The 27,193-nt window shown below is 40.7% G+C and overlaps 1 protein-coding gene across 19 annotated transcripts in view; it reads left to right on the plus strand.

Moving 5' to 3' along the window:
• Positions 1–27,193, plus strand: part of DLG2 (discs large MAGUK scaffold protein 2) — a 2,323,126-nt gene that overhangs the window by 2,239,555 nt on the left and 56,378 nt on the right. For all 19 annotated transcript variants that reach the window (XM_059883216.1, XM_059883213.1, XM_059883215.1 and 16 more), the window contains 2 exons: positions 2,219–2,395; positions 11,944–12,019. In XM_059883216.1, the coding sequence (XP_059739199.1) occupies positions 2,219–2,395; positions 11,944–12,019 (253 nt within the window). The remainder of the gene's footprint in view (positions 1–2,218; positions 2,396–11,943; positions 12,020–27,193) is intronic.

Raw genomic sequence — 27,193 nt, forward strand, 5'->3', positions numbered from 1 at the left:
CAGACTCAGTGTCCAGGGATTGTATTTGGGGCTGCTCACACAGGCGCCCTCTCTGCCTGGCACCTACCACAATTCCAGGCTCCCAGAGGAAAAGCAAGTGTTCACCTTAAATGATCCTGTTTATTATAGGCAGTTTAGGCACAGTAAGCCATTCTTAATAGGAAATGGAAAGAAGCCTCCCAAAAGCTGAGTTCCCAAATGTCAGCCAAGGGCCGTCCTTGTAAGCAGGCCTTTTTAGGGATGCAGTCTTGGGATTGGTATGCCAGTCTGTTTTTGCACAGAGTAGAATCCATAGAAAGGATGTTTATAAGTATACACTCAAAAGGGGAAAGGAAGTGTATAACAACAGCAACAACGGTTCACACTTAATGACTGTCACTATGTGTGGGCACTTTTGTGTATGCTTCACATGCATTACCTTAGGCAGCATTTCATCCATAGGACAATCCCGTGATAGAGGCGCTGTTATCTCCGTTGTTGTCATCAGTATGTTATATACGGGGGAACTGAGTCCTCAGAGGGGCTCAGGAGTATGCCTGGGCTACCAGGTATATGACTAGTAAGAGAGAAGTACCAGGACCAGAACACAGTCCTAACAGTGTAGCCCCTGAGTTTGTTTTCTTAGCCACTATTAGACTACATTCTGCCGGATGCATCCAATATGTTACTTCATTAAAGCTCACAGCAGCTCCATGTGAATATAGTTATTGGACTCATTTTGCATTTAGAAAGCTGTGGTTCTGGAATGTTAACTTGTGTCTCATCAGCCAGCCAGAGAAGTGACAGAGTCAGGAGTGGGTCTCTGCCTCCTCTCAGCCCCCTTTTCCTGGTGAGGGTTTTGTGAAGTCTTTGGTAAGGAAGATGTGGATGGTTAAGGTGGAAATGAGTCATTCTAGGAGCTGAGACACCCCCCTCACCATATTCCACCACTTGGGGACAGAGTTAATGGAAGAAGGGGCTGTGTTGCAAGTAATTCAGCTTTTCCTGCAGTATTTGAGGGCTGATGCCTTCAACTCATTTGGGTTGCCACGACAGCAGAGGTGACATTTCTTTCATGAGATGGGGGAAAAGAAAGAAAAAGAATCACACTCAGTCCCTCATGATTTTAGACAAATCTGTCCACCAAGTCTAGCTGGTTTTGCTTGCATAGTGGCTGCATTCTAAGGAAATTGTTAGAATAGAATCAAAGGGGAAATAAATAAGGACATGGCAAAGTCTGCATCTCCAGGGAAATGACAGGTGGTGTGTGTGTGGTGACCGTTTGTGGGAGACACAGGAAGAGGTGGACAGGGTAGGACTTGAGACAAACTGTCAGCTGCCCGGGGGCAAGAGCTAAGGTCTTGGTCATCATTTAATTCTGCTTCCAACTCCTTTACCCCACCAGTCATGCATATTACAGCGTTAGGCTTAGCAAAGTCTCAGTAAAGACTCTTTAGTGGGGAAAACATGATACATACAGCAAGAATTACAATTCAGAGTGATAAATGCAATGACAAGGTAGGCTTGGTATTCTGTGGAAGCAGTCTGATCTATCTGAGAAGATTTGTTCATCACACAAAATGCTGCATTCAGAAAGATGCCCATCATTCTCTTCATTATTTCCTTCTTTATAGTTATTTATAAAATTTGATTGTAGTGAGAGAGAAAAAAAATCTCAGTAAGGTACTAACCTACCTTTATCATCTTCCATTATCACCTTGTTGCATGTGATGATCTCCAAGAAGCAGTATCCCAGGGTTTTTTTATATGTTTTTTTATTGTGGCAAAGTCAAATAATATAAAATGTACTATTTTAGCCATATTTAACTGTACAGTTCAGGGGCACTAAGTGCATTCAGATTGTTATGCAATTCTTACCACCATCCATCTCCTGAATTTTTCACCTTTCTGAAATGAAAACTCTGTTCCCATTAGACACTAACTCCCCATTCCCCCTCCTCTCTCTCCACTCCCTGGAGTCTGGCATCTACCAGTGAGCAGAACCCCAGGTTAAGGGCCCTAATAGGCTGCCCTTGCAACCTCCAAGAGAAGTAAGAAGTACCCTTGATTTGTGACCAAAGCAGTGGGAACATTGACTGGGATTCCAGGGGTTAGTCCTGGGAGTGGGTACCCAGCAGCCCGTGGGTTCTCAGGACAAGAGTGAATAATCGAAATGATGACTCCGAGATCTGAGCTGCCACAGATTCCTAATAGTGTTCTCTTATGTCATTTCTTCCAGAGCCATGTTTGACTATGACAAAAGCAAGGACAGTGGGCTGCCAAGTCAAGGACTTAGTTTTAAATACGGAGATATTCTCCACGTTATCAACGCCTCTGATGACGAGTGGTGGCAAGCCAGGAGGGTCACGCTGGAGGGCGACAGTGAGGAGATGGGGGTCATCCCCAGCAAGCGGAGGTAAGGAGGCCCTTCCGATCCCGAGGATTTGCTGTTCACCTCCCCAGGGGTGTGGAGGGGAGGGGAGATGAAGATGTGGCAGACTGTTCCCAGGATGTGTTTGAGTGGGTTAGTCAGTCTGTACAGAAATTGTCAGCAGGGACAGGGGACACAGATTAAATATTCTCACTCTTCTCATGTTAGGTTTTTACCCAAACTGGTAACCGTGATACAGCATAAAGCAAGAAAGAGGATCTGCTTATTCTGCCTTCCTAAAACTTGCCGGCTTTCATATGTTCAGGGGTATGCTTATCAGCTTGTATGCTGACTTACAGACTCGGAGGGGTTACTTCAGAGGTTCATCATTTACTGGGTTATTTTATAGAAAGTCCAGGTGAAAGACAAGTAAAACAGGACATTTTCAAAGCTGAGGTTCTGGCTTTGTATTTTGTCTAAACATTGATGGGAAAAGACTAAAAAACTCCAATCCAGAATCAGATACTTGACGATAAACAACAAGGTCCTGTCTAGTACAGAGAACTATATTCACTATCCTATGATTAACCATTGTGGAAAAGAATATTTAAAAAGAATGTATACGTGTGTATAACTGAACCACTTCACTGTGCAGCAGAAATTAACAACATTGTAAATCAACTATACTTCAATTAAAAAAAGTTAAAGGCTAGTTTCATTGGAGGAATAAAAAACAAAATTAGATACTTGAGCTGTGAGCTGTTAAACATCTGGTGAGTTCCAAAGAGTGGGTTTACATAAAGAGGTTTATTTACAGCTTCAGTTACTCCTGGTCCCCACCCCAACCAGCTTCCACTCAGATATTTAGTTCTGTATATATTTCCTAAGTCAAGACTGTTATGTTCTAGTATATGTATGGCTGAGTCCCTTTGCTGTTCACCTGAAACGATCACAGTTGTTAATCAGCTATGAAGTGAAGTGTTAGGGCTCAGTCTCGTCGGACTCTTTGCAACCCCATGGACTGTGGGGACAGGCTCCTCTGTCCATGGTATTCTCCAGGCAAGAATACTGGGGTGGGTTGCCATTTCCCTATCCAGGGGATCTTCTGACCCAGGGATCGAACCCATGCCTCCTGCATTGCAGAAGCCACCAGGGAAGCCCTGTTAATTGGCTATACCCCAATATACAACTAAAAGTTCAAAAGAAAAGAAAAGGAATATTATGTTCTTTCTCTTCTAAGCATTTCCTCAACTCTGCTCTTGAAAGGCAGGAATAAACTTCAGAACAACTGCGTCCTTCATCTGTCCCCAGCAGCTTCTGTCCATCACCTCTAGAAAGGAACTCTTCTTCCCATGAGTATCCTCTTGGCACCAAGATACTGTCTGAGAAACAAATGATCTGCTCCCTAGAGACGAGATGGTATGAAGTCAAAGTCAGGAATAATGTTTATTCAAAACAGTCACTTTTTGAATAAAGTCAAGCCACGAAGGGCTCTTCTCCTTGAATCCTAACATCCCAAATACCTTTGTAGAAAGTCCTCCTGAAGCTGAGTATTCAAATGCTGCTGCACACAAAGTGACCCAGTGACTGAGGTAGCGCCAACCACAGTGGGAAGATGGAAATTCTCCCAAGAATAACTGTGGGCCATTTGAACCTCAGAGAAGACTGGTCCCCCATCTTTTCCTGCCGGTGGCCACACAGCCCAGGATGAATGTGAGGAGAGCGGGGCAACGTGACTGTCTCCGTCCCCACCCTCTAAGCCTGGGCCTGTGGATCTCCCACCAGCAGAGAGTTCTCTAAACTCCTGGAAGTACAAGTGAAAATGTTAGTCCCTCAGTCACATCCGACTCTTTGCAACACCGTGGACCGTAGGCTTCTCTGTTCATGGAATTCTCCAGGCAAGAATACTGGAATGGTTTGCCATTTCCTACTCCAGGGGATGTTCTCAACCTGGGGATTGAACCCAAGTCTCTTGCATTGCAGGCAGATTCTTTACCATCCAAACCTGTGGGCTATTGCATAATTGCCTGACATTGCTTTGAGAGGACATTCTGAGTTTGTAGTTTTTTGTGTTTTCTGAAGTTGAAGCAGTAACTCCCAGGAGTAGTATATATTCTGTTTCTCCACTTCCATTTATTTTTGAAAAATAAGGCAGCAAGCATTTTGGTTTGCTTTGATGTGATTAATCAGAACTGTCTGCAGGGCTGTTCTGTAGAAGGAGGCGCCATCTTGTTGAATATGGGTAGAAATGAGGTGGAGAAGGAAAGCTGTCTGAAAAGAGATTTCAAGTAATTTTAAGGAAATCCTTTTAGTAGTTGGAGCTGCCTAGAGCTGGTATGGGTCACCTGGGAAGACAGTGAATGAGGATAACGGCTTTGACACCGAGGGAACGTTATGAAAACGTAAGATACGCCCACTTTCTCCCTCACACACACTGACACACAGAGTGACTCTGACTCAGCCCATCTGGAGGTCTTTATTTGTGTGTATGTCCCTCTAGGTGATTCTGATAACAGACGATTCCAGGGCACTAAGTATTATCAAAGGGAAGCAAGCTTTGAGTGGAACAGCTGAGCTACATAATTTTCTGTCACTTTCCAACCCTGAGATTCTGTGATTCTAACCAGTCTTGTCAATAATCCTTCATTTGTTCAATTGCACATCACTGTCCCCCAAGGAACATTCTCAGTATCAGCCCTTCTGGGTAATTTTCTGCCTGCTGGAGGTCATTCTTGAATTGGCTCTCTCTCACATATTTTAGGAGAAGGAAATGGCAGCCCACTCCAGTATTCTTGCCTAGAGAATCCCATGGACAGAAGAGCCTGGTGGGCTGCTGTCTATGGGGTCGCACAGAGTCAGGCACGACTGAAGTGGCTTAGCAGCAGCAGCAGCAAATATTTTAGGAGAAAACCATCCTAACCACCATGCTGGCCTGGAGAAGAAGTGTGTCTCATGACTCTAATGTTGACATTTGCATTCTTGCTCATAAAGGGTGCAGTACTGTCCATCTCATCTGTGTGTGTGTATGTGTTTATGGCTGTACATGAATTTCTATTAAATTTTCTCCTTAGGATGGTAACTCTTTCCAAAAATGTTACTATGATTGTTTTATGTGTTTATAAAAGTAACACATTTCATTGTAGAAAATGGGAAAATTTAGAAAAGTTTCAAGAAGAAATAAAAATCACTTATAATCATATCCCACAAAGCATTCTTGTGCACTTACCTTAATGCAATTTAAGATCTGTCATGAGCCTTCCCTAGGGCTGCTCTTTAATGCTTATCTTCTAAAGGAGGCACTCTCATTTTATACTGCATTCAGCATCTTACAACTATAGCTCAGAATAAATGGTTGCTGGTATGCATATGATTTATTATTAGATTAGGGTTATTTTTTTCAATCCTTAATTCTTCTCTGGACCGTTTTCAGTTAGAGGCCAGAGAGGAATTATAGTTCAGCTCCTAGAGCCAGTTTGGAAAAATTTCATAATGGATAACATCAGTGTATGACTTTAACCTTCATAAAAATGTACTCTATTGATGATTCCATTTAATCCTTTCAATGAAACCATAAGATGAAGAGTATGAAAATCATTGCCTTTTCCCTCTCTCCTTTTTGAAGTTGGTAAATAAATTTTATTTAAATAAATGTTCCTTGAACATGCTAGACACTGTTGTAAGCCCTTTACAATTAATTAACTTATTTAAACCTCATTACAACCCTATGGGGAAGGTAATATAATTATCCTCATTTTACAAACCAGGAGACTGAAGCAGAGAGAGGTTAGTTTACTTGCCTGGAATTGCCCAGCTAATAAACGGCATAACTGGGATTTGATTCCAGGCTATAATGCTCTTAACTCATATGCAATTCCTGCCACCCAACATTATAGAAATAAGAATAGACAAAACTCAGTTCAGCAAGCACCGCATGAGCACCATCTGTGTGCCAAGTGCTATCATCAGGTCACCGCCTGGAGCCGGTGTTTGTGGGACCAGCATGTAACTCTGGCACAGTTACACGGGTGAGGACGGGGGGCTATAGTGTAAATAAAGGTGCTGTCTTAGTTCCGGCTGCTGTGACAGAACACCGTTCATGGGGTGACTTGGACAACAGACATGTATATTTTGCAGTTCTGGAGTTCAAAATCCAGGCACTAGCCATTCAGCTTCCCAGAGACAGGACCTTCCTCCTAGTTTGCAGACAGTCCTCTTGCTATTTTCTCATGTGGCTGAGAGAGAGAGAGCGCTCTTTTCTCTCCTGTCTCTTCTTTTTGGCCACTAATCTGATTCATGAGGTCTCCACCCTCATGACCTTATTACCTCCCAGTGCCTCACCACCATAGACCACCACCCTGGGGGTTGAGGCTTCAACATAGGAATTTTGTGTGGACACAAACATTCAGTCCATAGCAGGTACCAAGGGAAGTGGAAGGGCAGCAGACAGAGGAGTGAATTCCATATGATGATAAACCATATATTATGCTGGTGCTTTCAAATATAAGATTTTATTTAATCTTCACAAAAGCTTCATAAGGAAACTGAAGACAGAGAAGTCAAGTAACTTCCCCAAGGATGCACAGTCAGCCACTGGCCTAGGTCTCTCTGTAGCAAGACCAGATGGCTTTTCACTACCCAAAAGGTATACTAGAAGCCCTTGACAAGAAGCTCTTATACCTTTCAAATACTGTACTAACCATTTTTAGTATTATTTAATATTCACCATAATTTTTCAAACCTGTCTTAATATCCTAATTTCACCAGTCTCATGAAACCTGAGATCCTAAGAGGTTAAGTGACCTACCCTAAGTCACAGAGCTAGTAGGTAGCAGATGGAGAATTCCAGTGCATATTTGTGTGATTTCTAAACCTGGGCTCTTAGCACAGAATCTTTCTTTCCTGAGTTTACATAGTTTCTGAAGAGCCAAACTGGGATGTGTTCCCCGGTTTCTTAACCCACGTCTCTATTCGTTGCCCCACAGTAACTGGGCTCTCAGATGGCAGCTTGCAGCTAGCACTGAGGAAGTGTTCATTCACTTAGCTTCCCTGCAAGCCTGTGGCCAGTAACCTGTGTGGTGTTTCAGTCCTCGCTGCAGCAGGGCCTGGGGGGTCACAGGCACAGTGATGCCCAGCCCCAGATGCTGCTCTGACCATCCGGCGCTGCGGGCCTGCCCTCATTGTGTGTTTGGCGGGAACCTGAAAACGCCAGATGGGAGATGGGTAAGAGGACAGAGGAAGACAGTTGGGCTCATTAAAGCATGGCCATGTGGTGCTCTCTGGAGATGCTGGATGTCAGAACTGATTGCTCAAATTTTGCCATCCAGTTTAAGTTCTCAGTATTTTGGTCAGTGACCAAACCAGGGCGGAGGGGATTATTTCTGCTTAAACAATCTAATTAATTGCTTGCCTCTTGAGTGTGAGAGAAGTATGTCAGTCCTTCTCATCACGAGTCAGTCTTTCCACACAGGTGACCCACCAATTCCTTAGGTAAAGATCTATGGTTCTTAACATCATGTATTTCTGCCCAAGGAGTCTCACTTAGTAGAACAGTACATAGATTCCTACCAAGGAAAAAAGTCAGGAAATGGTCAGCAAGTTTTTTTCAGAAACACTGGTTGTTTGGGCAAGTCACTTCAACTCTCTGAGCCTTAGGTGTCACATCCAGGTCAAGAACCAGTAATCTTCTATGATTCTTTCATTCATTTACCAACAAAGATTAAGCATCTGCTATCTGCCCAGCTTCATCTTAAACCCTGGATTATTGTGCCGATTATAGATAAGATAGGTAAGGTGGTTAGCGTGCATCTAATACTTTTGTGCTTATTCAAATGATATACATTTTCGTTTCTCCAAATTTTGAGCTTTTGATGCTCAGAAAAGCACAGTTTTATGTAGGGACCTATCTCTCAGCCCTAACTGATCTTGGCAATAAACTGTCCACATGCATCCCAAGAAGCACTAGGAGAGAGGACAGGGCTGAGGCAAGTGAGGAAAAAAGATAAGCCACACCCCTTGCTACCCAGAAGAAAAGATTTGCAGAGACCCCCAAGAAGCCATTAGTGTGGGCCTCTGGGATGGAAAAACACAACTAGGATTGAGGATGCAATAAATGTGAAAAGACTGCTGAGGAGAGAAATCAATCCAGTGTTCGTGCTGTCAGATTGCAAACAGACATCTAGCTAACCTGAATTTCAGTGCTAAAAGCAAATTTATTCTGAGTTTTGAGGCCAGCCTGTCAAAACAGGTATTATGTCAGTGACTCAGTGCTTGAATTTGGTTATGGTTTATTTAATTCAGGACAATCGGGATTTGGGATGCAGAGAAGGAGGATGGTTATCATTTGTGAGAAAGTAGGCCCTGCCTCCAAAGAAGGCAATGGCACCCGACTCCAGTACTGTTGCCTGGAAAATCCCATGGATGGAAGAGCCTGGTAGGCTTCAGTCCATGGGGTCTCTAAGAGTCAGACACGACTGAGCGACTTCACTTTCACTTTCCACTTTCATGCAAAGGAAATGGCAACCCACTCCAGTGTTCTTGCCTGGAGAATCCCATGGACGGAGAAGACTGGTAGGCTGCAGTCCATGGGGTCGCACAGAGTCGGACATGACTGAAGTGACTTAGCAGCAGCAGCAGCAGCAGGCCCTGACTCCTAAGGAACTATATTGCTCATGAATTGTGGGTGACCCTCTACAGTCTCTCACTGGGTAAGGGCAGTGTAGAAGGTCCTTAAGTACTGTTTCCCAAGCAGAATGCATGTGGTCAGACACCGTTTCTACCATTTTCTAATTTACGAAGCTTTGAGTCTTAGCTTTTCCAGCCATAAAATGGGACTGAGAATACCACACTTGGTTATTGTTAGGGCCAAATGAACGATGTAAATATGAAGGCCTTTTTCATTAATAATAATATGTTAAAATTTCAGTTACCACTTATATCATCATCTTTATTATTCATGAAACTTCCAACCCAAGTAGAAATCAGAGCTTTCCAATTTCCTTCTTGAGTGAACCAAAATCTGCCACTCCTACAATAAGGCTTTAATTTTTTCTTTTTTTTAACTTTTTTTTGTTGCTTGTTTGAAGATCAGTAATAAACCATATCACACGTTAGGTGTGTTTGTGTGTGTGTCTCTGTCTGTCTGCCTGTTCATCTGACTTAGTCTCAGCAACTCGTTGTAAGTGATGACCCACTAAGGTGGCCTAGTAGAAACATTTCTGAAGGAACGTGGAAGGCATGAACTTAGAAACCAAGGGGGAAATGTTAGAATGCTCTGTCTAAGCAATTCTTAGAAGAGAATATTGAGTTCAGCCTCATTTATGTTTGGGGCCCATGTGAGCTCTCTCACTTTATGCAGAATTTATTTTCGTAGACTAATCAAGTAACCAGGTACTCTCTGTGTGTCATTCTGGCATCCCCTGATGGACTGGTGTTTCCCATAAGTAGGCTAGGAAAAGGTCGGGGCTGTAACAGCAATTTCAGAAGGGCCCAAAGAGATGAATACCAATTAGCATTTGCACTTGGATTAAAACTGAGAAAAGCTGAAGAAGCTCAGAGCAGACATTTTCACAGTGAGCATCTTTGCACTTTGCTACTTACCTATGTGAAGTCTTCCTTGCTCTCCTCTCAACTGTTGTATGTTGGGCCCAGGTCGAAACTCTCGGTGGAACATACTGCTTTAATATCTGAGGTTAGATTTAAAGAATTTTGCTCATCTGTTTCCACTCAAATATTCTACTCTCATACCAAAATAAATATATTCTGAAACTCCATTCTGTAACTATAGAAACCCTGATCTTCAATGTGTTTCAGCTGGAAACACAAAATAACTCTCAAAGAGAAGTATGTTGTTAATTATTGATCTATGAATAGCTTAGATTTCATAAACCCTTAACGTTTCTGTAGATTCAGGGGTTTTTCCTCTCTTTTTTTCTTTCCCCATTTTTGAAATTAGACCTAGCCACATGGCAAAACTAATACAATTTTGTAAAGTTTAAAAATAAAATAAAATTTAAAAAAAAAGAGTAATAGAAATTGGACCTAGCCACATTTAAATAGAGTGATGCTAAAATTGCTAAACAATGCAATTAATATTAATTTAGTTCAGCTGTTAAAATTTACTGAGGCCTTGCTGTAATACTCTGAGTCATATGTGGACTTGCCCTCAAGGAACAGAGCCTTTTATGTGCAACTCAAAAATAAACAGCACAGAAGGAAACAAGAGATAACAGCAACGAAGACAAACAGACAAGTGTTGTGGGGCTTGGAGGACAGAACAATCATGTCTAATTAGAGAGGCTCAAAAAAAAAAAATCGGAGAAATATTTAGCTTCTCGTTTCAACTCCATCTTCCAAATAGACACAAGACCTGCCAACTTTATTTTATTAATGTTTCTCAAACTCTTCCCTCTCCTCCACTTCATTATCACTCCTCATCATTTCTTGCCTGGATTATGGCAATAGCTTCTTAATAGGCTTCCTGCTTCCCACTGTTCCTTCCCTCCTCCAACCCATCATCCTCCTCCCTCAGAGTCACTTATTTAAAATACTAGTCTAGTCTATCGTTTCTTGGCTTTATAGGCTCTAATAAGTCGCGAGGACTCCCCAAGGGAAAGCCCATGTCCTTAATATAGGGATCCCCTCTATATTATAAAGGAGGCCCCGCCAGCTCCCCAGCCTCATGTCCCTGTGCTGTAGGTACTCTATATCAGAATCTTCCTGCAATCTTTAGCTTGATTATAACTTCAGGTCATGGTATATGTTGTTCCTCCCTTCTGTCTGGGAGATTCTCCTTGAACTTTTCCCACTGACAAGCTCTCTCTCACCATTTAAGTCTCACAGAAATGTACTCCTTCTCCAAGAAGCCTTCCCCATTGCTTTCCACTCCTTATCGCCCTCCAATGAGATAGATAGATGTGCCCACTCACCTTGCTATCAGCAGTCTTATTGTGCAGTAGTATCTGTCTTTTTATGCCTCTGTCCCCTCCAAGAAGACATTACTATGCCTTCACTGAAGTCATGCTTTTTAATTTTTTTTTCCCCCAACACCTTACTTGATACAGGATAGGCTTTCAATAAGTGCTTGATGAACGAATGAAGGTAAAATAACAAAAACTGCAGAGATGGTAGCAGAAGGACACTGGGCAAAGGAAAAGTTCAAGATGATAACATATTTGGTTTGAGGTAAAAGTAAACACCCCAGCTTTCTTAAAGAGAAGGAAAGGAAAAGGACGCAAACAGAAAAGGACATTAGGAGAGGAGAGTTTACTTCGCCTCCACTTTAGGGGTTCGTGTCTCTGGACTGTGATTTCTTGCAGTAGATTCTGATTGATTCAGGCATTTAAATAGCAAATATTAGGTTTTTATTCCTTCCAAATATGTGACGATTCAGTACATGTAACACAAAAATTGCAACGGATGTGTTAGCAGCTTAGAGATGTTATACAAAGACTTCTTATACTAACAAAGAAATAGAAATATTTTAAAACATTTTATTTTATCTGAAGGATAAGAAGAGGTATTCTTCATTGGATAAGGAATTTAAAATCATAAATGCCTTGCCATGTGATAGACTCTTTATTTTCCATTTTCCTTAGGGTGGAAAGAAAGGAACGTGCCCGATTGAAGACAGTGAAGTTTAATGCAAAACCTGGAGTGATTGATTCAAAAGGGGTAGGTACAAAATAATTGAAACATTAAGTTCTCTAGGTTGCCATGGATTTAACTAAAATTAGCATGTAAGCTTTCAGTAACAGACAGATTATGGAGCTACAAGACAGTGGATCACTGTTAAAAATGTTTTGCTAAAAGCCATGACGTGATTTCTGATGAAATAGATCTATAATAAATATACTAAATATCGGGGGTAAAGCTGCTAGTGATCAGCAGAAATGATGTATTATAAAGGTGATATAATGACTGTAGTGAAGAAGAAAAAAGATAGTTTGGGTATTTTTATTTCTCTAACTTTTTTCTTTAAAAAAAAAAAAAAAACATTTTCAAAGGCTAGATTCTATAAAAGATGCCTGCTCATAATAAGATATATCTAATCCTTTACACATTATAAATCAGGACAGTGGTCATGGAAATATACAGATGGATCATCTAAGTGAATACATGGATTGTTGTGACAGACATAGAAAAGAAGAAAATTAACAAATGAAATTTAGGGTTATGCAACCATCACCATAGTCAACTTTAGAATATTTCCTCACCCCACAAAGAAAGCCGGCAGCAGTCACTCACCTCTCCCCAGCCCTCTGACCTAGCCCTAGGGGACCACTGATCTACTCTGTCTCCACAGGTTCGCCTGTTCTGTATAGGTCATACAAGTGGTGTTACGTACTGTGTGGTCTTCTGTGACTGCTTCTTTCACTTTACATAAGGTTCTCAAAGTGCGTCTATGTTGTAGCCTATAGAAGCACTTCTTTTCTTTTCATTGCCCAACAATATTCCATTGTATGGATATACTCATCTAAATGTATCCATGAAGCAGTTGGTGGAAATTTGTGTTGTTTCCACTTCAGGGCAATTATGAATAATGGCTGCTATCAACATTTGTATATGGATTTTTATATAGAAATATACTCTTACTTCCATTGGGCATGTACTTAGGAGTGGAATTCCTGGGTCATATGATAACTCTGTGTTTAACATTCTGGGGAACTGCCAGACTGTTTCCAAGGCGACTGTAACATTCCGCATTCTCACCGTCAGTGTTTGAGGGTTCCAGTTTCTCTCCATCCTTGCCAGCACTTGTTATTCTATGTCTTTCTGCTTATAGTCCTCCTGTTTGGTGTGAAGTGGTATCTCATTGTGGTTGTGGTTTTTTATTTCCCTAATTACCATTGGTATTAAACATCTTTTCATGTGCTTATTGACCAGTTATATATCTTCTTTGGAGAAGTGTCTTTTCAGGTCCTTTGCTCATTTTAAAAATGACATTCCTTTGTTGTTGCTGAGCTGTAGAAGTTCTTTGAATATTCCAAATATTAATCTCTTATTAAATATACATTTTCCAAATATTTTCTCCCATTCTATGAGTTGTCTCCCTTCAGAATGTCTTTTGGTGTACAAATTTTTTTGATTTTGATAGAGTTCAATTTACCTATTTTTTCTTTTGCTACTTTCTTTGGTATTAGATCTAAAAAACCAAGGCCATGAAGACGTCCATATTTTCTTCTGAGTCTTATACTTTTAGCTGTTACATTTAGGTTGATCCATTTTGCATCAGTTATTGTGTATGATATGAAGTAGGATTGTAATTTCATTCTTTTGCACGTGAATTGTTTTCTTAGTTTTATTTTTTGATAGTTCATTGCAAGTTCATTGCAAGTATATAGAAATGTAATTATTGTGTATATCAACCTTATACCTTGCTACCTTGCTGAATCCATTTATTAATTGTAATAGCTTTCTGGTGGATTCCTCAGGATTTTCTATCTACAAGGTCATATTATATGTAAAAAGAGAGTTTTACTTCTTTTTTTTAAATCTAGGTGACTTTTATTTCTTTATCATAACTGATTGCCTTGGCTAGAACTTCCTGTATAGTTTGTATGAAAGTAGCTAACTGTTCTGTTCCTGACCTTAAGGGGAAAGCATTTAATCTTTCCTGTTGTATGATGTAAGTTGTGGGTTGTAAAGTTTTTGTTAATCTATTTTTAAGTGATAATACAAGAATCATATTGCTATATTGTAAAATACCTTTCCCCACCTTCTGCTTTCCCATTCTCTTTCTCTTCATATCCTTTCCTTTACTTTGCTGTCCTAACATTTTTGACTTGTGAGCATCACGCAGAACCACAAATTTAGGTCAACATTTGTCATCATGAAAGCAAAAAGAAAAGCTATCATTTCTCAGGACTTTTGAGCCCTAAACCACAACACTGCCCTTTGTATTTTTAAGCAGAAGTTTCACTGGGCAGCCTAGTCATTGACATAATGATTTTCATTCCCCTAATACATTCTGGTGAAAGGGAATTTATTTAAACATGATGTCATTCTAAAAAATAGTGAGGGGATATGTCATCATGCATGGAAATCTTTCAAACAAATACTGTCTCCATACAAAGGGGTAAGGTTTTTCAGTGATTCTTGGTGAGAATTTTAGGATAGATTTCCTGTTTGGTTCATATATATAGTTGGGTATATATCAAAGAATTTTCATTGAATACCTACCATGTGCCAGACACAGGATTAGAACTTGTGAAAGATACAAAGGTAGCACAGGCCCTTCCCCTTAAGAGCTTATAACATCAGTGAGAGCCCAGATGCCTTTTTAATAAGGACAAAACTTGTGTGTTGTGTTTTTTTAATCATACTGTTGAATATGATTAGGTACGAGCCAACGAATAGAATATAAACCCTAGGACTTGAGTGGCTGTTGAAGGAGAAGCAGTGATCACGTGGAAAGGGAAACCCTGAACTGAAAGTCATGAGAATCAGGTACCTGAGTTCTGGTGTCAGTTTATTACTGAGTCATCACTGCTCTTTGGACGTCATTAGCAAAGTAGCGGCTTTGAACTATATCAGGGATGTCAAAGAAGTTTCACCTCCTATGTACACTGATGAATTGATGTCTCTAACTAGAAAATGTGTTGAAAATGATTCTGAGGCCATATATGATCTCAGCACCTAACACACTATTGGGAATTGTTCTCTGCTTGAGATCCCTGGATTCAGTGATTTTTAAGGTGCCTTCCAGCAGTAATTCTCCATGAGCCTATTAATTAAGAAACAATAAACCACAGTTTTCCAAGTCCCCACAAAAATAGTACATCAATGAGAAGATTCTCATCCTGAAGTAGAACATAAAGGACAATAAGAGAAAGATAAGACAATTAAGACTGAAGAAAGGACAGACCCACTCTCCAATGGAGAGTTAAGAAAGTCAGGAGATGCCACTCACTTTGAGCCTTGGACAAAAACTACAGAAATTAGTCATTGTTACAGAGGCCTCAGTCTCTGAAACCCAGGGGTAAATGCAGCGTAAACTGAAAAGGAAAACTATTTGAAATGAGGAAGAGGATGGGATATTTAAGTAACATTATCATTAGTTGGTATCGACAGAACATTGTGAATTGTTGGGGATTCAGAGTGAAAGCCATGGGGACTTCTCTGGCAGTCCAGTGGTTGGGACTCCACGCTTCCAATGCAAGAGGCACGTGTTTGATACCTGGTGGGCTAACTAAGAACCCACATGCCATATGGTGTGGCCAAAGCATTTTTTAAAAAAGTTTTTTAAACAGAGTGAAAGCTGTGGCCACTGCCCTGGAGGATCTTAGAATCAATTAGTATGTGTAAAATGGGCTGTGACAAGAGCCTTATTAATAGTGTGTACAAGAGCTATGGGGATTTGACTTCATGGATGTGGGAATGACTAGAGAGCACTTCATAAAAGAAGAACTTAGAGTGCTTGAGTTACTTTTCCTCAATTATGAATAGAGGAATTATGAATATAGGAATTATGAATGAATAATTAAACATTCATTAATGTTTGAAAATTGAGTTCTACAAAACATTAGGTACTAGGCTAGGTGCCTCGTGGGGCAGCCGGATGATTAAAAAGACAAAGTCTTTCCTACTTCAGAGCTCACAGAAAAGATATATAAGCAAGCAAACAATGGCAACACAATATCACTGATGATCCCTGTGTGTGTGTGTGTGTGTATGTGTGCACGCGCACACGCTCAGTCGCTTAGTTGTGTCCTACTCTTTGCAGGCCCATGGACTGTAGCCCACCAGGCTCCTCTGTCCATGGGATTTTCCAGGCAAGAATACTGGAGTGGGTTGCCACTTCCTCCTCCAGAGGATCTTCCCAACCCAGAGAACTCCTGTCTCTTGCTTTTCCTGCATTAGCAGGTGGATTCTTTACCACTATTGCCACCTGGGAAGCCCAAATTTAGCGAATCAATCTCTGTTTTAAATACCAGGAGATTGTGCCTCAGGAAGATTAACTAATTTACCTAAGATCACACAGTAAGTACAAAAGTCAGGTTTAAATTCAATTTAGTTTGACAGTAGAACATTTGCCTTTCTCATTTCTTCATACTATCCTTTCTTTTCTTGAAAGTCAGAAGAAGGAGAGAGCCACTAATTATGACTTGGATAAGGGAGAAGGCTATAAAGAGAAGGTACTATTTGAGTGAGATTTTGAAGTTTGAGTAAGAGTTTACCACACATAGGAAATAGCACGAACATGAAGGTGGAAAGTGTAGGCATTTTGGAGTAAGACCTTGCAGATCAGAGACTCCAGATGGATGGTGAGGATGGTGTGATGGGAGTTTTGGCTAGTGGGGCTGACCAGGAAGATCTGGAAGGTTGGGAAGTTTGTGTGGAAAGTCTGGCTATGAGCTTTGAAGCTTACTGAGTTTGGAGAGTATCCATGAGGAAATCTGAGGCTCTCCATTCCTAAATGCCCATTTGCTACAAATGAAATACCACATGTCTTCATGAGGTCTGTGTCTACACATGGAAAAACAAGAGGACCATTGTGACGGTAATCCAGATAATTCCAGCTTACCCATAACCGGGCTCAAAGTGGCCATCAGTTTGAATAGATCTGCTTGAGAACCACCTCAGTTCCCCAGATCTCAGTGCACCCAAGCTTTCCTGAGAATGTCAGTTAAATTTCTAATGCATCTCTGTTCAAACTAGCCTCTGGTGAAAACTTAATCACCACCTTAATTTCTTTCACTGTTCTAACTTTTTATCAATTTTCTAGTCAGCCATTCTGTTATTTACTGAGACATTTAGTCTTCAGAATCAAGCTCTTTTTACATTGAAAAGTCAGTGGTATTTAGTGATTTATGCTGTTTTGTTTAATTTTTATTTTAAAATCTCAATAATTTAAGGAAGGAAAATACATGTCTGAAAGAATATAAAAGAATTATTATTAACACTCTTACTAAATATCAGCAATGTGCAATTATAAGGGTCCTCTTTGCATTGTAAATCCTTTCTAAAATAAGATAGGCTACAAATAAATGACTAGTCCTTTATCCACTGGCAGGTATGAAACAGAAGTTAGAGATGTCTGTTATTCGAAGTGTCAATAGTAGGAGTACCATTGTAAAAACCTAGACAACTTACATCTATATCTCTTAATCACCACAGCAAAACTTGAAGGGACATCATTTATTCCCTTTATAGATTTGAATAAACTGAGGCTTGGTGAGGTGAAGAAATCTGAACTCATGTCTAATTGATTCCAAAATCCTTAATCCATTTACTATAGCATAACTCTCTCCCTTATTAAGACCATGTCACACTTGTGCATTTTAAGCAAAATGAAGAAATAAATTGAATTGGGTTTAGCTTTGTCAAAAACTAATTTGGACAAAAACTTAAATTCTGAAAGGCGAAAGCTGATTTCTCGATGAAGTGCATCTTTGTGTATGAGAACTCTTCCAAAGGGAGCGTGGAGTCCGCACACTTTTCTCTGTTGTGGTCTACCAGAGTAAAATGAAGTCTTAGAAAACATGTTTATTCAGTTATTTAATAAACCTTTATTAGGTGCCTATATGGGCTTCCCAGGTGGCTCAGTGATAAAGAATCTGCCTGCCAATGCAGGAGATATGAGTTTGTTCCCTGGATTGGGAAGATACCCTGGAGAAGGAAACAGCAACCCACCACAGTATTCTTGCCTGGGAAATCCCATGGACAGAGGAGCCTGGCCGGTTACAGTCCACGGAGTTGCGATGAGTCAGGCATGACTCAGCAGCTAAACAACAACAACAAAGGTATTGTTGCCTATACAGGGCAGCTTTCTGGGCGGCGTGGACCAAGATGAGTTAGTCAGGTCGCTGCCCGAAAGGAGCAGGGCTACTGGGGAAGAGAATGGGTCCCCCCAGAGAGGAAGTAATTCATACCAAACAGGAGGGGTGGGAAACTTGCTCCGAAGTTCAGGCTCCTCTGAACTTGATTCTGGCTTGGAAGCTGGAGGAATTTGAATTGGGGAGCCTTGAAGGATTAGTAAAGTTTTCAAGGGATGGGCAGTGGCAGAGGAATAGGATACAGGACACATAGGAAGTAGAACATGGTTGCTTCCATTGCAGGAAGCAGTTAGTGAAGAATGAAAGGCCTCAGAACTGCAGAGTGACTCAAGTCAGTTTATAGTGCCTTATATTTTCCAGGAAACTTGTACTTCATCCTGTAGACAGTGAAGAATTTTAATGGTTGTGACCAGACCCAACCTAGTGATTTTCTCTGATTTTCCACCCTTAATGTACCTAAACTGCTGCCCAAACATCACTCCCACACAGACCTCCAAACTTACTCATCTTTGGGCCCCTAGCACAATGTCTACCAGACACATACTGGCTTCTCCTTCCACCCTGTTTAGAGGAAAGGTAAGTGAATGATCAAAAGTAGGTTTCCAAGAGATCAGTCTGTCAACCATGGGAATGACAGATTGGAGGGGAGAGAGACCAGCGGTGGGAAATATTGAGATAACTAAAGCAGTATTCTGGGTGTGAGATTCTGAAAATCTGAATGTAAAACAGTGAAGAAAGGAAAGGAGAAGAGTGTGGCTGAAGAGATCGAAGAGGACCATCATCCTTGGACATCTGACCTAATATTCTGTGTCCTTTTCTAAAGCCTTGAGCTCCTTTTCAGAGGGGATGTTGACTGGGAGAGATGAGTTGTTGTTGTTATTCAGCCTCTAAGTCATGTTGACTCTTTGTGACCCCATGGACTGCAGCACACCAGGCTTCCCTGTTCATCACTATGTCCCAGAGTTTGCTCAAGCTCATGGCCACCGTGTCGATGATGCCATCCAACCATATGCTCCTCTGTTGCCCCTTCTCCTGCCCTCAATCTTTCCCAGCATCAGAGCTTTTCCCAGTGAGTCCTTCCAATGAATATTTAGGGTTGATTTCCTTAAGGATTGACTGGTTTGATCTCCTTGCAGTCCAAGGGACTCTCAAGAGTCTTCTCCGGAATCATAGTTCGAGATATTCGGTAGAGAGGGGTAGGGGCAAAGATGGAACTATTGGTGACAGAATCCTGGCAATCTCCCTGAATCAAACTGGAGCTGGCATTAAGAAGCTTAAGTTCTGTTTCATACCCTCTTGGAAATTTCCATACAGTCATTGGGTCCTAATATGTCATTTACAGATGAAGAAACTAAGAATCATTTTTCTGGAGCACACAGAGTTAGTAGCAGAGCCTGCCATCAAATCGTGTATCAGAAAAGTGACCTGACAGTGTTTTGTCAGCAATGTAGGAATTATGTTTGTTTCACCAGGATGAGTTATGAGGATTGCTTTTGTAGCAGCTTCAAAGTGATATTTTGAGTTTCAAGGGAAAAGTCATTTCTACTCTCGAAAAATGGGGAAACTCCTTAATAGAGATAGCTTTTGGATGGCCAGAGCCCAGGGAAGAGCTCAGATGTCCAGAGTGACCTAGGGATTCAGAGAGGTGGGGTGAAAGGAGAAGCATACCGCCTCATACTTGCTTTTGGGAAGGCAACATTTCCCCTCAAAGTTCATAGACTCAATACCGGCTGCCCCTCGACTTGTTCATTATCACTCCCCTCCTCCAGGCCCTCTGTCAGTTTCCCGGTTGGACTTCTTGGCACTGGTCTTCCTCCTCTGATTCTTTCCCTGTACTGCATGCAGGGTGGTTTAACCAGGCTAACATTTTTATGTAAAGAACCAAAACAGGGTTGTGTCCAAGAAATTCTGCCATCTCACCAGACCAGCCCAGTCTGGGAAGAGATGCCAACTCCCTACATTTTCCTTTGAATGTGATCATCACATTTGTCCAGACCTTGAGCTCCCATGTCCACTGAGAGCCATGTGATTCTCTGATTAAAGATACACAAATGGCTTTTCTGCAGGTGGCTCTCAGAGGGGCCTACAGTCGAGTTTCATTCTCTGATATATGTAAGGAGGGTCCCTCTCTCAACCTTGAAGCTGAACTCAACGAACATTTTTTAGTGAATAAATACACATGCTTTTACTTATTGCCCATAGGGTATTTATTTGTCAAGTTATTAATGAGGAAACTACTAGTGTGTGGAATGGGATGGAGAATAAGTCATGTTCCTTATATGCCCTTGGGTCACCTCCCTCCTAGCTCCAAAAACTACCATTGTTCAACCAACCAAGTTAATCTACAACCTTATGTTACCAAATTTAGTATAATTTACAACTGATAAAATCAGTCCACTACATATGTATGCATATTCATTTTTACAATATGTTTTAGTTTGTTCAGTTCTTTTACCTTAATTATATTTTTAAAACACTTTGGTTTTGTATATGTTGACTCTTGAATATGTTTGATCAACCTCATCCCCAGGAGGAAAAAGGTACAAAAGTTGTAAATCTTTCAAAATACTTTGAAATCCAATGTTATTTTCCCTGCCTGATTATATTAGGCTAACACTTTCACTTCAGGAATGTTGGAAGGAATATGGTAAATTGAAATATAATAAATTCACTTGCTCATGGCATTTTCTCCTCTCTGATGATTTCAGTTTTCAGTGTTTTAGGCTTTAGTTTAACAGATATTTGTTGAGGCTATACTGGGTGCCACGTACAATTTAGGCAATGAAAGTACACCATGAGTAGGACAGGGTTCTAGCCTGTAGGAATCAAAATATTCTGCAGGTGCTCAGTCGCCTCAGTCGTGTCTGACTGCAACCCCATGGATTGTAGCCCGCCAGGCTCCTCTGTCCATGGGATTTTCCAGGCAAGAATACTGGAGTGGGTTGCCATGCCCTCCTCCAGGGGACCTTCCCCACCCAGAGATGGAACCCGCATCTCCTGCGGCTACTGCATGGGCGTGAATACCACTGAGCCACCTGAGAAGCCCTATATTCTGCAGAGATAAACATGTAAGCACATGACAAATAGAATCTTCTAAGCTCTGAATGGGAAGTGAGGTCAAGCTACTATTTGAACTCAGATCTGGAATACTTAAGCCTCTCTTGAAGTGCGCAGGCAAGTTCTCAGTGGAGATAATGCCCCAACTGAGCCTTGAAGGATCAATAGAATCTAGTGTAAAAGGATAGAAAAACTCATGGAAGCTGAGGGGAAGGCATCTAAAGACAGGAGGCAGCCCATTGTGTGCAGGGAAGCCAAAGAAGCTTTGTGTGACAAATACAGGAGCTTAAGCACAAAGTTACAGGTGTCAGCCAGGAAGTCCAAGAGGAAGTCGGGACTCAGATCTAACCCAGAGGGCAGTGGAGAGGCTTTGGAGGATTTTAGAAAGGTTAGATTAGAATTTTAGCAGGTCACTCAATTTATTTTGGAATAAATTTCCAAAAGGAGGCAACCCTAGACAGTTGGAGTCTGTTTTAATAATGGGTGAGATGGAAACAGCCTGAACTAGAACCACAGAGTAGCAACAGAAAGGAAAGAAGAGACCAGGAAATATTTAGCAGAAAAAAAGCCTAGGGCACCTACATCAGCATCAGCTGAGACTTAAAAATGGATGCCAAACCTCAAACCCAGCCCTGTGGACTCAGAATCTCTAGGGATAGAAGTTTCTAGTCTATAGGAACTTGAATAGAATTTGTATCCTATTGTTGTGTGAAAATTGTATAAATCTTAATTATGTTGAATTGGTTCATGGTGCTTTTCAGGTCTACTATATCCTTCTACTTCTCTGTATATTCAGTTAATTTTTGAGAGTTTTATATTGAAACTCCAACTAAAAATCTTAGTTTATCTACTTAAAAAATAATTGTAATAGAGTGAAACTATATGTAACTTTATTCTGTATTTTCCAAGTCTTGTGTAAATGTGTTATCATACTTTTGAAATGTAAAAAATAAAAAAGAATCTCTAGGGATGGAGAGTCAGGAAAATTGCTTTTTACCAAACTCCTGGGAAAATTCCATAGACTTGCTAAAATTTGAGATACACAGGTGTAGGGAAATGGTTTGGTATCACACAGAATAGTCAGTTTCTATCAGAGTTATCATAATATATCTAAGCTTCAATCACCAGATATATAAAAATAGAAATCATATTAAAAGAAATAATATATGTTAAGTACCTAGAAATATTAGTCAGTCTCCCTCCCGGCCATGCATACACACACCGTGCTGTGTACAGAAAGGAAGGGAGAGTTGGCACAACCTTGCCCGACACCTGTTGGCACAGGGGTGTTTTTTGACTGTGTGCTTGCTGACTTTATATTGGGCAGAAAGGTGGAGTTGGCAGCAGACTGTCCTCCACTCCTGTCCCTGCCACTGGCTGAAAATCAGGATTGTTTCTGAGTTCTCTACCATATTGTATAATTACCTGTGGAAAATTTTAGAACAGACTCGATCAGTGCTTGTTGCATTGGAGAACTGCCACGTTCTATTCAGTACACCAATTACTCTGAACACCCATAGACTGCCTTATGTTCTTCTAGTTTCTTTTTATAGGTTTTGCTCATTTGCTCCATAGAAAAATTCTTAATATGCCCATCTCACAGATGAGATAACTGAAGTTTAGAAAGGGTAAACAACTTACCCAAGCTCACAGAGCTAGTAAATGGCAGCATTGGGCCTTGTGTGATGATGTATTACATAAGCAGAATAGAATAATTGATTCCTCAAGGCATTTTAGTGAAAGTAAAAGTCACTCCATCATGTCTGGCTTTTTGCTACTCCATGGACTATACATACAATCCATGGAATTCTCCAGGCCAGAATACTGAAGTGGGTAAAGACTTTCCCTTCTCAAGGGGATCTTCCCAACCCAGGGACTGAATCCAGGTCTCCCGCATTGCAGGCGGATTCTTTACCAGCTGAGCCACCATGGAAGACCAAGAATACTGGAGTGGGTAGCCTATCCCTTCTCCAGCAGATCTTCCCACCCCAAGAATCAAACTGGGGTCACCTGCATTGCAGGCGGATTGTTTACCAGCTGAGCTACCAGGGAAGCCCCAAAGCATTTTTATGTATGAACGAATTCTAGATGTTATTAGCATAGCTAATTCTATCTATTTAATTATTGATGCTAAGGCTAAAGAAATATAAATAAGAGATGTATAATTTGTGGTTATATAAATAACAAGTATAGTTTCATCAGATGAAAACACTAAGCTTTTGTTCAATTTTCTTCCTGCTATTAATTCTGAAAATTTGGCTCGAAACCATTTCTGCTTGGGGGGGGGGCGGTATTCATGAATCAATTCTAACTCACTGCAGGGTTTCCTTTAACCTGACTCTTTAAGGTAAAAACCCAGAGTCACATCTTAGAGCTTGTATGTTTCACCATGCAAAACCTTTTAACTCTCCAAAAACTAAAACATCAATACTGAAAGATAAAGATGTGGAAGCTACTGTACAGTCATCTGACTTCCTCACTGTAGTAATTACAGCCAGAATCTCAGCAAGCAAAAATAATATATCTTGTCTCTTTTCAACTGTATACTGTGTTTATATGTGGGTAGAAAGTCTTTTTCTTAATGGCAGATCACGTAATGTCTGAAAAGTTTCAACAGCAGCTTCCAGTATGTTCCTAATATTCATTTAAAAATACCTAATTACTTTGCCCTTTTATTTAAGAAATAGTCACTGAACTTAGGCTGTCTTGGATTGTTCTTAGCTATGTGGTCTGGATCCAGTAGCTTCTCCTTCTGAGACTTTGACTTTTTAGCTATAATAAAATCTAGAAAGTCGATTGCAGGTTCCTTGAAGGCAGGGAATATGATTTATTTAAGGCTTAAATAGTTCATGACTCTTAAGCAATAAGTAGTGAATAGTGAGAATAAAGAGGGTGATATATTGGGAGAAATGGTATATGAATTAGAAGATACAGCCTACATGTTTTTATTGTAGTTTGTACATGGAGAACTGAACAACTTATTTTTGCTTTTAAAGAAAAGTTCTCTTAATCTGAGTGTTATTTCCTTCATTTCAATAAATAGGTTTTAATTATCCCTTATGTACAGGAAACTGCTTTGACCACTGAGTTGGGGACACAGGTAAAGTAGGGCCCCACCTCTGTCATCCCAGAACTTACTTTCTAGAACACAGACACATACACACACACACAACAATATAGCATAAGGCGAAAAAGTTTAGTAAGAGATGGAAAGAGCCTTAATGGAGATTCAAAGGAAAAGGAGGACCAATCTGAGTGTAAACAATTAAGAAATGGTTCCAAGAAAAGGTAGCATTTTAGATGCTGAGTAAGATTTCAGCAACTGTAGAATAAGTGTGGGCTTCCTTCATAGCTCAGTTAGTAAAGAATCCACCTGCAGTGTAGGAGACCTGGATTTGATCCCTGGTTTGGGAAGATCCTTTGGAGAAGGGATAGGCTACCCGCTCCAGTATTCTTGGGCTTCCCTTGTGGCTTAGCTCGTAAAGAATCCACCTGCAATGCAGGAGACCTGGATTCAATCCCTGGTTTGGGAAGATCCCTTGGAGAAGGGAAAGGCTACCCACTCCAGTATTCTGGCCTGGAGAATTTCATGGACTATATTCCATGGGGTTGCAAAGAGTCGGACACGACGGAGCGACTTTCACTTTCAGAGTAAGTGTGGTTTTTACATGTATGAAATAGTAGAAGCAAAAGTAAAGTAGTGAAGGATATGTGACAACCAACTCTATGTTTGATTGGATCATAGACTACAGACAGTGGAGCAGTGGGGGAGTAAGGTTGGAAATGTAGTTGGACCCCCAGATTAGAGGGCATTCCTTTAAAAATTTCAAGGAGGCTGTTCTTCAGGCTCTGGGACACCTTTAAAGGCTATTTGGACAGAATAGTGACAGGATTTGTTTGTGAATAAAGACATTGACTCATTGCCTGGGGGATGAGTGGTGGGTACCTGGGAGGAGAGAATAGAATCACGGGGCACCTTGGGGGAGGTTGCTGGAAGGACTCAGGTCACGGAAGCCTCACACTGACAGAAGGTCACAGATGGCAACAGTGGTTAGCAGAGAATGTTGAAACTGTCATCTGTGAACATATGGAGGATCCCAAATGAGTTACTGATTGGTAGAGACAGGGGTAAAGGCAAATCATGCAAAGTAACTGTGCCCCGAGGATGACAGTGGAAGGGAACATGAACTTGGGGGAATGGAGACTAGAAATTTAACTCACGTATATGCTTTTAGGCCCAGCTTCAAGCCAACATCTCCCTACACCCCACCTCAACACGGTAGCCTTCTCTTCCAACACAAATCTTTGGCACAAACAATTGCTATTGTGCCATTAGAAATCAGCAGTTTATGCATGATACCGAAATAACCACTTAATTGAGCTGAAAACCAACCCAGGGCAGATTCAATAAAACTGTCACTAAAATAAACTTTTTGGAAAAAAAATGAAACCAATTTTAGACTGATTGCCAGGTTAAAAGCAGAAAGGTGTTGTAATAAATCTGCTCCTCTGGGATTAAGAAATCCTTCATGAAGCATTTTTTTCCACATACCAAATAATTACAGGTCTTCCCAGGTGGCGCAGTGATAAAGAAAACGCCTGCCAATGTGGGAGACACAGAATCGATCTCTGGGTTGAGAAGATCCCGTGGAGGAGGAAATGGCAACCCACTCCAATATACTTTCTTGGAAAATCCCATGAACAGAGGAGCCTGGCATGCTCCAGTCCATGGGGTCGCAAAGAGTCAGACATGACTGAGCACACACAAGCATACACACACAAATAATTACAAATATATTCCTTAGGTCTAGACTTTTATCCTGGAGGCATTTGTTATGATGATGACTTTATTATTTGCTCTTACAAAAATGTTACCTTCTCAAGGTAAGAAAATAAGACAACAATTGGGTATAAAGAGAAAAGCAAACAAAACAAACAACCCCCCTCCCCCGAAAAAAACTCTCTTTCTTCACTTAATTCTACTATGAAAGTTCTACTTTCCATATGTAAAAATTAATATCCATATATAGTCCTGAAAACAAATCATAATAATAGCTATAGCAACAGAGGATAAATGAAAGAGAAGAAAACTAAATTGATATTTTTTACACTGAATCATGTTATATAAATATTTTGTCATGCTTTTTGCCCAAATAATAAATGCATTTGAGGTTTTTTTTTTTTTTTTTTTTTTTAAGAAATTCTTCATGGATGAAAGTAAAAGTGTTAGTCGCTCAGTTGTGTCTAACTCTTTGCGACCCCATGGCCTGTGGCCCACCAGGTTCCTCCATGGGATTTCTCAGGCAAGAATACTGGAATGGGTTGCCTTTCCCTTTTCCAGGAGATCTTCCCGATCCAGGGATCAAACCCAGATCTCCAGTATTACAGGGGATTCTTTACCGTCTGAGCTGCCAGGGAAGCCCTCTTCATGGATACTAGTAGTAAATCTTCATATTTGCAGAATCTTTGATACGTTATTCATGTCATAGATAAGGAGACAGGATTAAGTGACGTGTCTATAGTCACACAGCCTCCAAAGTGCTATCCTTTGGAGGCACATGAAGATCATTTCAGTTATTTAGAAAAGGTTTACAAGGTGTCTTTCATATCCCCACCGTGCTAGGGTTTGGAGGAAACAAAGATGCATGAGCCTTTGTTTGCTCTTGGCAAACATCATCTGGGAAGGACTGGGGTTTCCCTGAAAATATATAGTTCTCTGTAAAATGGGCTAGTCAGAGGGGTCTAGTAAACTTGCTTCATTAAGATGTCAGATAAACAAACAAAAAGAGACAGAGTATGAAGACTGTTTATTCAAATAAAAATTACACTTTAAGAAAAATCTATGTGTAGCCCACTTGTTATCTATCATAATGTAATAAGTGCCATGAATCTCCCACTTACCTTGAAGGTATGAAACAATGAAAAGCATACCATGGCCGAAGATTATGATCTATCAAATTCTGTGTACTTGGGGTCCATTAAGAGTAAAGGGAGACTTATTTAAAGCATGTGT

The sequence above is a fragment of the Bos taurus genome, chromosome 29 (genome assembly GCF_002263795.3).
Source record: "Bos taurus isolate L1 Dominette 01449 registration number 42190680 breed Hereford chromosome 29, ARS-UCD2.0, whole genome shotgun sequence".
NCBI classification, from domain to species: Eukaryota; Metazoa; Chordata; class Mammalia; order Artiodactyla; family Bovidae; genus Bos; species Bos taurus.